The 16,615-nt window shown below is 43.6% G+C and overlaps 2 protein-coding genes across 5 annotated transcripts in view; one reads left to right on the top strand and one right to left on the bottom strand.

Annotated features, from left to right (window-relative positions):
• CLCN3 (chloride voltage-gated channel 3) overlaps positions 1-3,533 on the top strand; it is a 72,894-nt gene extending 69,361 nt beyond the window's left edge. For 2 of the 4 annotated variants that reach the window (XM_050896010.1, XM_050896011.1), the window contains one exon: positions 610-3,533. In XM_050896010.1, coding sequence (XP_050751967.1) covers positions 610-768 — 159 coding nt within the window. In that variant the 3' untranslated portion in view covers positions 769-3,533. The remainder of the gene's footprint in view (positions 1-609) is intronic. The other 2 variants (XM_050896012.1, XM_050896013.1) reach the window with 1 other exon arrangement.
• Positions 3,534-6,387: 2,854 nt separating this feature from the next.
• LOC127015830 (histone PARylation factor 1) lies at positions 6,388-16,240 on the bottom strand. Its single transcript, XM_050896014.1, has 8 exons — positions 16,169-16,240; positions 14,837-14,996; positions 13,055-13,241; positions 12,454-12,552; positions 11,241-11,391; positions 10,446-10,533; positions 8,526-8,698; positions 6,388-6,622 (listed from the first exon to the last, which is right to left on the bottom strand). The coding sequence occupies exons 1-8, from the start codon at positions 16,223-16,225 to the stop codon at positions 6,491-6,493; spliced, it is 1,047 nt and encodes a 348-aa protein (XP_050751971.1). The 5' UTR covers positions 16,226-16,240; the 3' UTR covers positions 6,388-6,490.
• Between the last annotated feature and the right edge of the window lie 375 nt (positions 16,241-16,615).

Below are 16,615 nucleotides of genomic sequence, written 5' to 3'. Positions count from 1 at the left end.
CCAAAAACTAGTTAACTGTTGTTTATTTTACAAAAGTTTCATGGCCAATACAGTGTGCTCCTATGAATACATTCAGCCTGAGCCAGTGCATCAGACTGGAAAGATCCTTACGATTTAAAAAATGGAGGGAAGGGGAGTTTGGTTTGCTATTAGGATTTTGGGCCATCACGCGGTACGTCACGTCTGATGGCTAGGTTGGAACATGCCTCCCTTATGAAATGGGATCAATATCACTTCTTTTTCATACCTCTTTTTTCTTTGTCCCTCTCTGTTACTTTTTTGTTGGCATACGCTAATCAAAATTTCATTTTTGTAGAAACAAAAAGTTAAATAAAAATTGTCATAGGCTCTACTTGTACGACTTGTATTTCATTAAAATGAACTACAGCTGTCAGAGACCATCTGATATGGTGTCTCAGCATTGCTGTCTTTTAACAAACCGGTGGTTCCTCAATATTTTGATTAATAAAATGTTTTTGTTTAAGTAAGAAAATCAGGCTGTTTACTTTTGCTGTATTCCTGTCAACAAAAAGGACTTGGCTACAGATTTGGTCTGCTTTATTATTTTCCTGCTTGGATTAATATCGATCTTCCATTTATCCTTTTCAGGCGCCTCCTTGGCATTATAACAAAAAAAGATATCCTCCGTCATATGGCCCAGACGGCAAACCAAGACCCCGCCTCAATAATGTTCAACTGAAACCCATAGCTGAGGAGAGAGAGGAAACGGAAGAGGAGGTTCATTTGTTGAATAGCACAACACTTTAGTCTGGGGAATACTTCTAAAATCAGAGACAAGAGCTGGGGTTTTGCGTAACGGTGCTGCTGGAAATCAGGAGTTGGTCTGGGGGAATATGTGGCGAGGAGGAAGGCTGATGGGAGCGCGGGAAGGGAGAGCTGCTGTCCTGCACTGGATGCGTCCCGAGACGTCAGGTCTGCCATGATAGTGCAGTGGGTGAGCCGTGCGAGGTGGCGCAATTCTCCAGCCCCAGCCTGGTACTTCAGCATTGAAGAGATGTGTTATTAGTCCCTGTTTCTGGAGGGATCGTTCTGAATTGAGCCATCTTACGGAGACTGAGAGGTCCTGCCCTTTTTACCATTGAAAACTGTTGTGTTAACTCATGAAACGTATTAATTATTACACGTCACCTTTCTACATTCCAGAAGAGCTTTATTTCTCTCTCTCCTGAGCCGTTACAAAGCCTCTTAAAAATTGGTGTGCCCTTTTGAAGCAGTTGTTTCTCATATTGAGATGTACTGTGAGTTACTGAGGTTCGATCACAAGAAGGGAGGTTTTTCTTGTGCCATTAAACGTGTAAGTCTGTACATCATGAAATGCTTGGGGCAGTACAGATCCACTGCGACAAAAACAGATTGAACAGGTAATACCTTGCAAGAACCATGCGAGACTTCTTTCAACCCATGTGCTATTGTGATATGAGAAAAATTAAAACCAGATGAAACTAGCGTTTCAAAGAAAAATACTGGTTTTGCTGCAGAAAATATCAATAATGTGACCTGGTCTTATGCAATTTTTGTATTATTGAAAACACTATGATATATACCAATGTTGTGCAGTACAAGGAAAAATACTGCTATTCTACTAGTTAAGAGCTGGAACAATTCTGTATACGTGTATCTGGTAAAAATTGCATGCTACAACACTGGAGATCTTTTTCCCCCCCTGTAAAATTTGAGAACGGTCATTTTTATTTTTTCTTCTCCACAAAAGATGTTCCACTGCTGACATGGTAGGAAGAAATGTAACTCATAACTTGCACTAAATGTATATTATTTTTCTTGAAGTTTTACCATTCTTTATTTATATTTGTATGGATTAAAAAAATCTACTAAATATGAATCAGTTAATATCTCACATAACTAATTACCTTTTTAATGTGATTTTATAGAATAATTCATAATCCTCTCCAAGTAATGGAGGATTAGCAAATGTTTACAACTAGATGAAGGGTTTAAACAAAATGGTTTCTTTATGATCCAACATGCATATAAGATCATTTTCAAATACAACTTTCACTGCCGTTACCTTGAGATTTCCTTTTTTCTTTACTAGCAGATAACTGGAACAGTAATATTAAAATTTTATTTAAAAAAACTGCAGGGTTTTAAAAATAATAGGAAGAAAGCAACTATGATTATTAGATTGCTTTTGACTTTTTGTTGTTGCTGTTGTTGTTGTTTTCAAGTATATAGAGGTGTAAATGATATGTTGCCACAGAAGATGAGCAGCAGGGCAGAATCGAATCCAGTACTTGAAACTTTGGCAGGACTTTAAAATTCAGCAGCAACACACACGCTAGCAGGTGAACTGACAGATCCCTAACTTCTTTACTTTTTTCTTTACAGTCACTAGATTAATTTGTTTCATATTCATTTTATCAAGCCACCACCACCACAAGCACATGCAGAGGAAAAAAGGCAATGTGCTATAGGCCTACAGTAGGGAGGAAAAAATTTAAGAAATCTGGCTGACAAAAATGCATTGTAATACGAGGTTAGATAAAATTTCCTTAACAATTATGGTCACAAGACTGCAAAAATATAAATGGTAAAAGTCTAAAATAATAATCCTAGATATCTCTAAGGCATTAATCACAGTTACCTCAAACGTCTTTATTCACAAAGTACTCAGTATGATTTTATCTTAAGTACAATAACGAGCTGAACCGAAATTCTGGCACTTTTGGCAAGCTCCAAAATAATGCCTGTGCTTAAGTGCTCTGCTGAATTGTTACCGATTTTTCTGAGTATAAAACTGCCATCCACATCTGATCATCTCATCTCTTGCAGCAACTGGAACCAGTAGAAAGCGAAATGTGCCAAGGGGCTCACGGTGATCGGCCCCTGTATTAAAAATGGGTTTGGAACTGAAACAGGGAATCGGGCTGTGTTAAAATGGGAGTGTCGCAGCAACTAGCTGTATTCTTCCACGTGAAGTCAGTGCTAGTGGTTCAAAATTTGTTCTGTTACATTGCGTAAGCCTGAAGAAACTTTACAGAAGCAGCTTCACAAAGAGCAGGATTTGGCCCGTTTACAGAAGGCAGCTCTGGAAGTTGTCAGTGATGCTGATTTCTGTTGTCTAATTTTTTTTCTGCAGTGGAAGAATATAAATGCACTACACGTATAAAAATTGCTTTAAATCAGTTTGAAACCTCTGCCATGTCTGATGTTCTCATAAAACACTGCTGTGTGTACTGTATTAACTTGCACCAAATTTTACAGACTGTACTGTCTGAATTAAAATACAGTTCACAATTCCCTGCTGTGTTTTATAATTTCAGTATGGATCCCGAGTGCTGCATATAAATTGTGCATCTCTGTTTGCTCTTCTTACCTGCTAAGCTTTCCCTGTTGACATTTAAAATGTCTTATGGTAAACATGCATCAGAGGTTCTGATAATGAAGTATGTGTGCCTGTGCTGTGCAACAAAAATTTTCTAACGTAAAACTTCCAGCGCCTTACTCAAGTTACTAATTTGAGAAAAAATGTGGTGGATGGGAGGGGGAAAGTGTCAGCTTTTTTTTTTTTTTTTTTTTAAAACCATTCAGTTACTGGTTCATGAAGAATGCATTCTTTGTTAATCTGTGACGTTGCCTAGAGCTGTATTTAATATTGATCTCAATGTTTTTATTTATAATAGTGTGGTAGAGCTGCATATCATTACAGTAAAAATTCTGATTACTGTGATGATTTAATCAAACATTAAAAACTTCTGTATGACCATTTATTGTTCTGTCGTGTTTTCTCATTGTTTTCACAAACAGTATTTGTGTTTATTTTTGTATTTATTTTCCCTGAGAGAAAATTAACAGCTAGGAATTTTACATACAAAACTAGTAAGCAGATGACAAAGGAAAGAATAAAGTTTAGGAGGAGATGCAGTCTTTGTATTGCCTAGTATTTGGCTACAAATCAGTAGCCAAATCAACCCAATCAAACAGATCAGTATTAGGTATTTTTTTTCCAAAATAGACATTTTAAAAAATTGTTTAGTTATAGAATAGTTGGCTTCCTGATTTAAAAGAGTTAAAAGTGGATGATGCCTTTACTGTCTAAAAGCCAGGATTATGTAGTTTCACAGTACATTTTTAGTACCTCTGGTTTTAAAAAAAAAAAATGGTAAGTTAGACATCTGTTGATGATGTATATTCATAGAATCATAGAATAGTTTGGGTTGGAAGGGACTGTTAAAGGTCATCTGGTCCAACCCCCCTGCAATGAGCCAAGGACATCTTCAACTAAATCAGGTTGCTCAGAGCCCCATCCAACCTGACCTTGAATGTTTCCAGGGATGGGGCATCTACCACCTCTCTGGGCAACCTGTTCCAGTGTTTCACCAACCTCATCATTGAAGAAAAATTTCTTCCTTATATCTAGCCTGATCCTGCCCTCTTTTAGTTTAAAACCAGTACCCCTTGTCCTATCGCTGCAGGCCCTACTAAAAAATCTGTCCCCAGTTTAATGATGTATGGCATTTCAGTATTTTTTCAGTTGGTGTAACAGTTTTCCTTCTCAATTAGAGGTTAATAGATAAGACTGCAAAATCCATACTAAGGTCCCCATTTTTGCAGATTTAAGTTCATATTTAAATAATTATGCAGAAGGTGAATATGTTTTTGTTACATGCATGATTTAGAGGGCATTAATATGAACGTCTCTTCTGCTTGGAATCTAAAAAGTAAGGGGGACTGAGACTGAATTTTCAGGAAAGTACCTCTTTTTTATGTATAAAACATAAAATGCTGGGCCCATGAAAACATCCATGTTTGCTTGTGCTTATGTTTGAAGAAATGGAACATTTATATGCTGATTGAACAGGTGGGGTTATCAGATTTACAAAAGTAGATGCGACATGCGATTCTGAGAACTGAAAATACCTTTTTGATTTAAAAACTCAAGATACACTTTTGAAGCACTCTGACTTACATTGTGAATTATTTATTAGTTCATGCTGGAAGGGACCTTTGGAAGTCTAATTGTTTGCTAAAAAGCAGGGACAACTTTGAGATTGGAGCATGTTGCTAGTGGCCTATAATCTTCCTTAGCCGTACTGCTGTCATTAGTAGTGACATGAACTGCTACAATGGAAGTCACATCGCTGTACTGTGGCAGGCCTGTTGAGTAAGAGCAAATGTTATTTTCCATTGGTTTCTGAACTGTTATTTCAAGCAGTTGCCTAGTAAAGCTCTAATAACAACAAAATAGAGCAGTGGACCAATGAACTTGAAAACAATTTGCATCTTGTACAAAACCACTTCGATTCTATTTTCCTAAGTTGATTAGTGAAAACAGGGTGACTTCATCTGACTAATAACGTAGCAACTGCAGTGGAATTTCTAATTTATCTTGTTAGTTAGCTGTTTTTTAATCCTATTTGTTTCCTGTTAATTCAGCCAGATCCAGAAGATTGAGTGCTTTGTTATAATGCAGAAGGGAAAGCTGTTGTAACTGATTTTTTTACCTATGTGGTGGGACAGAATTGAGAAAATGCACAATGCCAGTAAAAATCACCAAGAGCAACGAAGAGCAGTTCGGTAGGTGTAAATAAGAAGCTGGTTCCAACTGAGCTACACCGAACAAGTCCGTGATTGAATCACCTCCCCGGTGCCTACGGATTCTCTAAGGAATGTGAAATAACAGCCCGCCCTTGTTGTGCTTCGTTACAGTAAGTAGTGTAGTAACACCAGCTGCTCTAGGTTTAGCTTCAGGCTGAGCAACAGAGAAGAGTACAGACGGGACAACACTGTGCTTCAGCTTGCCTGTGCTGAAGCCGCAGGCGGAGGCAGCAAGTACCGGCAGCAGGGGAAGCTCGGTCACCTGGCGCTGACCGATGACTCCAGCGCTGACGGGAGGCCACCAGCCGCGCTACTCCCAGCCGTGTTTCAGAGCGCACGCCCGAAAGCCCCTGCTCTCCTTCGCGAGTTCCAGCGCTTCGGAGGACGGCGGCGGGCGGCGGAATCTGCTGCTGCCGCCGCCGCCGCCGCCGCCGCCGGTTCAGGCCGCGGCCGGCGGGGCCGAGCGCTGGGCGGCCGTTAGGCCCCGCGTGCAGACCCGGCCCTCTGCCGGTGGGGCGGCTACCCCGCTGAGGGCGTGGCCTCGGGGCAGCCAGGCCCAGCCCCTCTCCCAGCGTCACGCGCGCGCCGGCTTCCGCCGCAGCGGCACGTGACTCCCCCCGCCGCAGCCTCGACGCATGCGCAGCGGGCACACACCCACCCCTCCCCGCCGGCGGAGGGTTCGGCGCGGGCAGGTAGGACGGGGAGGCAGCTCCTTCCTTGGAAAAGCTTTACTGACCGCAGGGGACACCGCCACGCAGTGCAAAAAAAAAAAAAAAAAAAAAAAAAAAAAAAAAAAAAAAAAAAAGGCACAAACACAGACAGAGACAGAAAAAGACAAGGAAAAACCCCACGCCCGAGAACGCAAGGACGTCCTGCCCTGCTGCAGCCCGCCCTCGCGGGCCCCGGGCCCGGCTCAGGGCGCGAGCTGGTCCACCTTCTCCTCCCGCCGGTTGGCCAAGTGCGACTGGATGATCTCGGCGAAGAGGTTCCTCTTCAGCAGGGTGTAAGCCAGAGGCAGCAGCTGGCCCACCGTCTTGTGGAAGTACTGCAGGCGAGAGGGAAAACAAGAGCAGCCCTGGGGGGTCAGGGGCTTTGTCCGAACAGCGAGAGCAGCCTGCCCTCCGGGCTTTGCCCCACCCAAACTGCTTGCTTCAACGCGTGCCACACCTTGACAGCCACAGCAAGGTCAGGCTGGGTTACCTCAACTGCCGCAGTGAGAGATGGAAGTCTATTTTTAGCAGTGCAAGAGACAGTAACTATTGTCACAGCATGCAGAGATCCAGCCTGCGGTTGAAGTCCCATGTCCTGTCACACTCCGCAGCTCAAGGGGATTTACGATGGTACTTATAGTAACCATTTAAGTGCTTCAAATGTATACAAGTCAGCGCATATTTAGCATTTGTGACTGTTACTGTGCACATAAGCCCATTATACCTCTCCTATGAAGGGGAAAAGGTTTAAGTCCTTTTCCCTGTCTTGGACTACAGATAAAGTGTCAGTGTTTCTTCTGGCTCTGTAAGCAAGGGGACAGCCAGGCTCTCGTCAGAACCAGAAACCAGCTCTAGGTACCTACAGACAGGTAAAACCGCTGGGACCAAGCCCTGGTGTTATTTATGTGTGAAGCCACTGTTTCTCCTTTCTGCTTACTAAACTAGGAAATGAAGTAAGGTTTCTATTTTTAGAAAATAGCTGCAAAATTACAGCTGTTTCAAATTGCTGCATAAGATACATATCAGGACACGTCACAGTACTGTAAAGACATAATTTGTCATTGCGGGAGTTTGTCAGTGGTTAATCTCCTGTGCTGAGAAGCACAAAGCATGGAAGACGGGGCTTTGCCTCCACCTACTCAGCCAACTGGAAGTAACTGTTTCCTTCACTGCCCTTCCAGATGTAGGAAGGAATCAAGCAGCTGCAGCAGCAGCATCACTGAAGGAAGGGTCCTAAATAAGCAGGATATCAGAGGAAAATATAACACATTCTCAGATGCTGTAGGGAACTTTGGAGAGCAGGGCAGGAAATCCAAGAAACACATTAGTAATTTAACAGTGTATGGAAAGGGCAGTGAGTTTTCCTTCATTTCAGTGGCTAAATATTTTAACTAGCGTTTAGCACAACTCTTCTGGGCCTACATTTAGTATTGCAAGATTTTTGTCTTTCTACATGATGCTTAGGAGCACCCCTTAGTGAATACTGTTCTTTACTAAAAGAAGCTATTTTGCATGGGTGTTTCTATGACCGTCCATTCAATATTACATTGATGTTGAAGGTTCTTTATGTGTTATTTCCTACCCACAGATTTATTACAGACATGACCCTTTCCATCAGCGGGGCAGTGGCTAATACAGAACAAAAAGTGTAAAGTAGAATCTTTACGTGTGATTAGCTAGTAAGTCAATCAGCTTACTTGTGATACTCATTGTTAACACAGAGCCAGAAAGAGACACCCGGTGGGAGGCCTTTTATGCAGCTATACAGGCGGGGTAGCTAGGCAACTGACCTAGGTTCAAATTTTTTCAGCTGGGCTAACTACTAACATCAGTCTGGTTCTTGATCCCGTTGAACATGAGCACTTGCGCCCATACAAGTAGCTGGGGATAGGGGGCTATAGCTAGTCACTGTGTCTGGATCAGACATTCTGCATTTTTAGGAGTCTAATGACAACTCATTGTCTTATGCACATCAAATCACAACAGTTAAATGCTGTTTAAATGCTTCTGGATTGCAGGATTGTGCTTTCGTACAAGCAATTTTAAATTCAACACAAAATGATGTCGTGTGACTTTTTAACAGTCTTCATGAATTAAGAATATTCTTGTAGACTTTCATGATTCCTAGAGATAATTACACAATAGAGTTGGGAATAAAGATCTACAACACATAACAACTCCCAGTCCATGCGTAAAATAATGCATAATTTTGTGAAGCATAATTGCTGTAGTACTCACATGTGATCCATAGCAAAACAGGTCCATACCCAGTTCATATCCCATTCCATAGTCACATTCGTCATTAGCAAACTGAACAAAGGTCAGCATTTCTTGAATGGGTGCAAAGGCCTTCAGTCTCTCATCATCAGTAGGAGCCTCAACAATGGCCTTACAAATTTTTTTAAGATTAGCTGCAAAAAACAAAAGCAGAAATATTTAGATGTTTAAATAAAGAAATTTAATGTTGCACAGAAGTAGTTTGTGGCAAAAATATACGTGTGTGTCACGCTTACATGAAGACTAAGTGGGCACACCCTGAGCTGCCGGTGAAAAAGCTTCCCCCTTTCCTTTGCTACTCATTCCTGCCCCATGCCCATCCGTCTCAGTTCCCCATATAGAGATGTACTGGGTTTGCATGGCAAGGTTTTGGTAGCGGGGGGGCTACAGGGGTGGCTTCTGTGAGAAGCTGCTAGAAGCTTCCCCTATGTCCGATAGAGCCAATGCCAGGCGGCTCCAAGATAGACCTGCCGCTGGCCAAGGCCGAGCCCATCAGCGACGGTGGTAGCGCCTCTGGGATGATAACATATTTAAGAAAGGGAAAAGAAGTTACAGGGGAGTTGCAGCTGCAGCCAGAGAGAGGAGTGAGAATGTGTGAGAGAAACAACTCTGCAGACACCAAGGTCAGGGAAGAAGGAGGGGGAGGAGGTGCTCCAGGCACCAGAGCAGAGATTCCCCTGCAGCCGCTGGTGGAGACCATGGTGAGGCAGGCTGTCCCCCTGCAGCCCATGGAGGTCCACGGTGGAGTAGATATCCACCTGCAGCCCGTGGAGGACCCCACACTGGAGCAGGTGGATGTGCCCAAAGGAGGCTGTGACCCCGTGGGAAGCCCATGCTGGAGCAGGCTCCTGGCAGGACCTGTGGCCCCGTGGAGAGAGAAGTCCACGCTGGAGCGGGTTTGCTGGCAGGACTTGTGACCCCGTGGGGGGGGGGGGGACCGTGGGGGACCCACGCTGGAGCAGTTCGTGAAGAATTGTAGCCCGTGGGAAGGACCCACGTTGGAGAATTTCGTGGAGGACTGTCTCCCGTGGGAGGGACCCCACGCTGGAGCAGGGCAAGAGTGTGAGGAGTCCTCCCCCTGAGGAGGAAGGAGCAGCAGAAACAACGTGTGATGAACTGACTACAACCCCCATTCCCCATCCCCCTGCGCCGCTCAGGCAGGGAGGAGGTAGAGAAAAATCGGGAGTGAAGTTAAGCCTGGGAAGAAGGGAGGGGTGGGGGGAAGGTGTTTTTAAGATTTGGTTTTATTTCTCATTATCCTGCTCTGATTTGACTAGTAATAAACTAAACTAATTTTTCCCCAAGTTGAGTCTGTTTTGCCCGTGACGGTAACTGGTGAATGATCTCCCTGTCCTTATCTTGACCCACGAGCCTTTCGTTTTATTTTCTCTCCCCTGTCCAGTTGAGGAGGGGGAGTGATAGAGCAGCTTTGGTGGGCACCTGGCATCCAGCCAGGGTCAACCCACCACAAGAGACAAGCATTTGTGTGGTGAACTTGCATCAAGGAACTGATTCTGGTTAGAACCACACTGGGAGAAGAGGGGGGATAAGAAATAAACCCACAAATCCCTGAATATAGATCAGTTTTTTGGACCTACTTCCTTCATGGCTGTGCCAATACAAAAGAGAAGGTCGTCTAAACTACTACTTCAGGAATTACTATTTCAGATTTAGCACGTTTCATTGACTCTCATCTGGTTCATTTAAAGAAAATACTTTCAGCTCAAGTGTGATGGTTAAGACTTCGGCCTTTTACTCCCACCACTCGATATTCTTCAAGTGGAAGAATTAGGAAATATGAATGCAGTTTGGTTTTTGCAGAGTAGCTGTGTGACTGAAGGTTGTTTACTTAAATAAAGCAGAATATAGTAAGATATTTACCATTTGTTTCGGGAAGTTCTCTGTATCCGACATCATTTTTGTCTACAGGAACAACTAGGCCTGCTCCATGAAATGCTTTGGTCACCACCTAAATAAAGAGACAGGAAATTGAATATAGCACTGTAAGTCAATACTGTGACATAACGCCACCCACCTCACTAAACAACATTAACACCTGACTGCCGGTGGTCAAACCTAATATAGTGTCCAGGCTCCAGGACATCAACTTAGTTTCAAATTATATAGCAGTTACTTTTAAGTATTGAAATTTAAAGTAACTGGAAACTCCATTTTAGTCAAGGTCTGAAATCCAGGAATCCTTGTAGTCACTTGTGTAGCACTGTACTACATTTGTTTAGTCACCTCCTACCGTAATTATTTCTGATAGGTATGTGAAAAACCTGTTACTAATCCATATCATCCTTAATGGTCCTGTTTCCAATAGATCCAACCCAACTGTTTACATGAATCTTCACTTTGAAGCAGTTTTCTCCATGCTCCCCATTTGTTTTAGTTTCTAGACTATTCCCCTTACCGTTTTTTTTCTTTAATTGAATGCCAAGCTATGGTTTACAAGAGTAAAGTGTTTTGATTTAATCCTATTATTTGGAATATACTTGTATTAATCTTCCCTCTCCTGAAGTTTTATAGAGAGCTGATTAGCTCTGGAAATTCCTAAATGAAGCATCCTTACTGACTAGAGGGACGATAATTAAAAAAATAAAAGAAACAGGCAAGTAAATGAAAAAAGTTTAACAGAACTTAGTTCTCTCCAGTGGATCAGGAAAGGCATACTTTCTTATCTCTCTGTTTCATCTTCATGGTTTTTTGTTCCAGTGAAAAACCCAGTTCTTTTGCTGTTCTTGTTAGTTTTTCATCTATGTCTTTCAAAACAGCATTTTTCTTTTTATCAGTCACTTCCTTGAGTTTTTTTGACAAAAATAATCTGCAAACAGAAGAAACATGTCTTAAAAGAGCTTAACAGAAAACAAACAAACGAATAGCCTTCTAATCACTAAACCTCTAAATCTTATAGTGAAGATTAACAGTCATGGGTTTATTTATACACATAGACTTGGGAATGCAAGCCTCTTAACAACAAGAGAGAAAAAAAGTTTAGCACAGATAGTACTTTGGCATTTCCTATCTGTATTTGCATTACAATATAGTTTATCCAATCTGCACGTGCTGAAGATTCTCCCGGACTCAGTAGCTGTTCATCTTTCTACCTTAAGAATTCAGTTTGCTGCTTCAGTGCTGTATACACTATTTATCATCCAAGTCACGCACATAAATACATATTTATGAGTTTCATCATGGTGCTTTCAAAACAAATGTCCTCGTTTAACTCTGCACTACACAAGGGCTCTTTTGCAGAAGCTATTCTTCAGTATGCTTTCACTTACTGACACGCGTCTGTCCTTAGAGAGCTTTCCGTTTCTAACTGACAGGTGATGAAATCTGTTGTTTACATTCATGATGCGGGACCATGTAAAGCTTCATGAATCATACTGAATTACACATCCATATAAATGTTATCCTGCCCCAGGTCAGAAATGGTGCTTCTTGTAGTTACTCATTATATACAAAAATAATGTATTTTTATGCAGGCAAGAAGAAGAGCTGGTTGCTACTCATTTAGTACGATATTCGGATTTCCTTCACCACTGTTTGAGATGCTCTTTCTTTACTTATTCTTTACTTATGAAGTATTTTAAAGCACCCAGTGGGCATTTTTTTTCCCCCCATAGAGCCTGTCCCTGCCAATATCTTTAAAGAATGAGATAATTAACACTCATCTATTTTACTTGTAAAAGGAAAACACTGTCAAGAAGCCTATTAAGGCTTTTGAGAGTACCTTAAAACTTGCTAGCAGGAGCAGAAAATAAGTAAAGGTTTCTTGAGAAAGAAAGATACACAGTAAGTTATCTGCATTATTCCACATCACATCTCCCGATTAATAGTTCCTCTTCTACTCTATATAAATAAAAGTAAATATGAACCTTACTTGACTGCAGCAAAGACATTATCACCAACTTGTGAAATCACACAGCCCTTCTTAGCTTCATTTGCACCAACCCACACTGGAAGCTCATCTGGCACATCCCTATTTATGAAAAAGTACACACAAATAGTCAAGTTGTGTCCATTTCTCCTATTTCAAAGTAAAATGAATTTGCCTCCTCACCATGCTGCCATCTCCTTCAGAAACCTAACACAGAATGCCCTTAGATCTGAAGCTCTAAAATCTTACAGCGTGGCTTTGAAAGGAGCTTGTATCAATACATGCAGAGAGAATATACCTTCCCTTTATTTCATAAGGCTTGACTTTTTCTTCTAAGTATCATGGCAAAAATTAAAGATTAGTAAGTGAAGGTGCTCTGGAGGGTTGGGGGAGGTAGTTTAATAAATATTTAAATCTAGTCTTCAACTCCAATATCTGTGATCTTTTTTAATAAAAGATATCAACCCATGTGTTAATATCCTATTACAGGAGAGAAAGATTGTTTGGTGATAGCGCACAATTCTCAAATCCTGTCTTGTGGAAAAAAGAAGAGAAAAAGCTACACAGAATTATAGTCCAGCAAGAGCATTATTAAATAAAATACCTGAAATATCCCATGTGATACTGTGTTTTGCTATCCCCGACAAGTATAGTCTGGAATTCTGGGGGATCATAAAAGAACCTCCAATGAAGATTGAAGTCCAGATCTGTTGATTTTGCTTTTTTGTGTTTTCCAGCGAGAATATCATATGGTCCAACCAGTGTAAGTCCAACACTTGACACAAGGGCATCTGAAAAGCAAAGCATGAACTGGTTTACTTTCTGGTGGGTGCATATCTAAACCAAGAAGTTCCTGTGTCACCCAGGTATCAAAAGCTTCCATAAATCCAAAGAGTAAAACACTCTGTTTACCAGACAAGGAAAGCTGAGACATTCTTTTATTCAGAGAGCTTTCATTCAAGAGTTAGGTTATTACACTTCTCATAAGAAGTAGTGGTCAACGGTTCAATGTCCAGATGGAGACTGGTGACAAGTGGTGTCCCTCAGGGATCCGTACTGGGACCAGTACTGTTTAATATCTTCATCAATGACATAGACGGTGGGATCGACTGCACCCTCAGCAAGTTTGCAGATGACACCAAGCTGTGTGGTGCAGTTGACATGCCTGAGGGACAGGATGCCATCCAGCGGGACCTGGACAAGCTCAGGAAGTGGGCCCACGTGAACCTCATGAGGTTCAACAAGGCCAAGTACAAGGTCCTGCACCTGGGTCAGGGCAACCCCTGGTATCTATACAGGCCAGGGGATGAAGGGACTGAGAGCAGCCCTGCAGAGAAGGACTTGGGGGTACTGGTGGATGAAAAGCTGGGCGTGAGCCAGCAGTGTGCGCTCACAGTCCAGAAGGCCAACCGTATCCTGGGCTGCATCAAAAGAAGCGTGGCCAGAAGGTTGAGAGAGGTGATTCTGCCCCTCTGCTCTGCTGAGACCCCACCTGGAGTACTGCGTCCAGCTCTGGAGTCCTCAGCACAGGAAAGACATGGCCGTGTTGGAGCGAGTCCAGAGGAGGGCCACAAAAATGATCAGAGGGATGGAACATCCCTCCTATGAGGAAAGGCTGAGAGGGTTGGGGTTGTTCAGCCTGGAGAAGGCTCCGGGGAGATCTTACTGTAGTCTTTTAGTACCTAAAGGGGGCTTGTAAGAAAGATGGGGACAGACTTTTTAGTAGGGCCTGTTGCGATAGGACAAGGGGTAATGGTTTTAAACTAAAAGAGGGCAGGCTCAGACTAGATATAAAGAAGCAATTTTTCACAATGAGGGTGGTGAAACACTGGAACAGGTTGCCCAGAGAAGCTGTGGATGCCCCATCCCTGGAAACATTCAAGGCCAGGTTGGACAGGGCTCTGAGCAACCTGATCTAGTTGAAAACATCCCTGCTCATGGCAGGGGGATTGGACTAGATGACCTTTAACGGTCCCTTCCAACCCAAACCATTCTATGATTCTAAAAGAAACTGTCATTTTTAGAGCACCCAGGGATGCCACATTCTGTTATATAATAAATTTGGGGAAGTTGAAACCTGGATTGATAAGAAGAAACTTCAGTTCCATACTAAACATTTTAAACGTACTTGCAAGAAAGGTAGATTTAGACAACATTTAGTCCCTTTGTATTACATGATTTAAGTAATTATATTTTAGAAAGCTTGAAGTGTACCAACATCTTTGTGATTATCTCCAGTATTCCTGTTTACACTCACGTAAGCATCCTGCATCTTAACTGAAAACTGAAGCAGCATTAGAATGCATCTGACTACCTCCAGATTGCCTGCCTTCAGGCTGGTTTTGAGAAAGAAAGTTAGAAAAGGCAAAAATATTTAAAAACCCACCACTTGGTTTCTCAGGATCTAGTTCCTCACAAAACTTCCAAAACTGATAGAAGTCTTCAGGCAGTCTAAGCCGATAGCACGTTTCTGCTTCTTGAGAAAGACTATCAGGGATATCTGCCTGATCTGACCTTCTCTTCTTGACATCTCCATTTTTTTCACACTGCAGATAAAAAAGACCCCAAAGTTCATTTAGTTGGTTTCTGTCAGTTCTACTGAAGGGTTTTACAAAGCTTCTGTATTAATGAAGGAACAATGATTAAGACCATTAAGTCATGCTTGTTACTTAAACCAACATATATAGTGATTAGAACATCTATTTTGGATAGAATCCCTTAAAAGTGCATTATCTGAGACCTGTGCTAAACATGTATGAAATAGCGAAGTGCTACTTTGATATTAATGGTCAATATAACCAACAGAAGCACTTTTATTAGTTAATCAAGCAAAATTAAGCAATCCCAAAGTTTAATCTAAGTTCTACATTATTTTAAAATGACCATTTCGAAGCACCTTGCATCCAAGAAACTCGTGTGTTTTACAGACAGTTGGAAGTAGGGATACTATTTTGTCATGTCTGGTTAAATGACAACAAAAAACCTCTAAGTCTCTACTATCCGAACTGGTGCAGTTTGCAGCACAGCATTTTAAAAGTAGCTTAAAGTTTAACTTTTTTTAAAAAATGATGTAACATGAACCGAAGGAGGCTAGGAAATGATCCATTCAAGCATGCACACCACTAAAGCGGTAACCTCAACTACCTCATTACCACATAAGGCTCCAAAAATTGGTAGGAATCATTACCCCCCTGTTTTAACGAATAAACAATAGAAATTTTTAAACAAGTAAGGTTTCTTTTCTCGTTAGGACAGTACGAGGCAGACATTTCACCTCTTAAATGGGCCGCCATCAGGTACTTAACTATACCAGGAGTACCCGTTCCGAGCCGCAGACACCCCGAGCAGATGAAGAGGCTGCGGCGGCTGCTGTTTCCAGCACACCTGAAACGTGGCGGTCACTCGGGAGAAGCCCGGGGAGAGAGGAGAGGCTCCCGTGTCGGAGAACGAGGGGCCCTGGGGCTCTCCTCAAAGCTACGGAGCAAACCAGAAGGAGGGGCAAGGAGACAGAGGCCTGGCGCTACGACAAAGCATCCGCGCCGATGCAGGCCTACAGCCCCACGACCGCGGCCCTCGGAGCTCGCCCCCCGGCCCGGGGGTGCCTCAGACCGCGGCTGCCGGCCCCGCAGGGCCGGGGCCCGCTGCCCGGCTCAGCCCCCTCAGGCGCGGAGACCCCCTCAAGCTCCCCCCCGCCCCGCGCGCGCCCGCTAACGGCCACCTGCTCGCCGGCCGAGCCCGCCGCCCCGCGCGGCCTCCGCTTCCCGCCACCTGTCATGCTCCCGCCGGCCGCATCGCACCCGCCCTCCCCGCCGCTTCCGAGGTCGTGCTCTGCGCCTCCGCGCGTGCGCAGGCGGCGGCGCGCGTGCGACGGGCTACGCCCACCCCCGGGCGCACCCGCCGGTGGCGGGCGTTTAACGGCCGCGGAGGGGAATCGGTGTGCCCGCCTGCGGGGGGGATCTCCCTGGAGGGGCTGGGAGTCGCCGCCCCTGAGAAGGCCGGGAGGGAGCAGGTTAGCGGCTGTCTCGGGGAGAAAGGGGGGGGCCTCGCAGGGGGCCGGCTCGGGCGACCGCCGCCAGCCCCCGCCCGCTGAGGGGACGGAGCCCCAGCCCGAGGAGACGGCGGCGGAGGGGCACAGCGCCTTGCCTTCCCGCGCAGACACCTTGCT

Source organism: Gymnogyps californianus, chromosome 4 (assembly GCF_018139145.2).
Source record: "Gymnogyps californianus isolate 813 chromosome 4, ASM1813914v2, whole genome shotgun sequence".
NCBI lineage: Eukaryota > Metazoa > Chordata > Aves > Accipitriformes > Cathartidae > Gymnogyps > Gymnogyps californianus.
This window is presented reverse-complemented; position numbering and strand designations above follow the sequence as displayed.

Excerpts from the sequence above, each read along its gene's own strand:
- LOC127015830 (XM_050896014.1), bottom strand. The coding sequence starts at position 16,225 with ATGACAGGTGGCGGGAAGCGGAGGCCGCGCGGGGCGGCGGGCTCGGCC. Across the intron at positions 10,534-11,240 it reads TGAAACAGAGAGATAAGAAA|GTGGTGACCAAAGCATTTCA; the intron begins GTATGCCTTTCC and ends CTCTTTATTTAG. Across the intron at positions 6,623-8,525 it reads TGTTTTGCTATGGATCACAT|TACTTCCACAAGACGGTGGG; the intron begins GTGAGTACTACA and ends TCTCGCCTGCAG.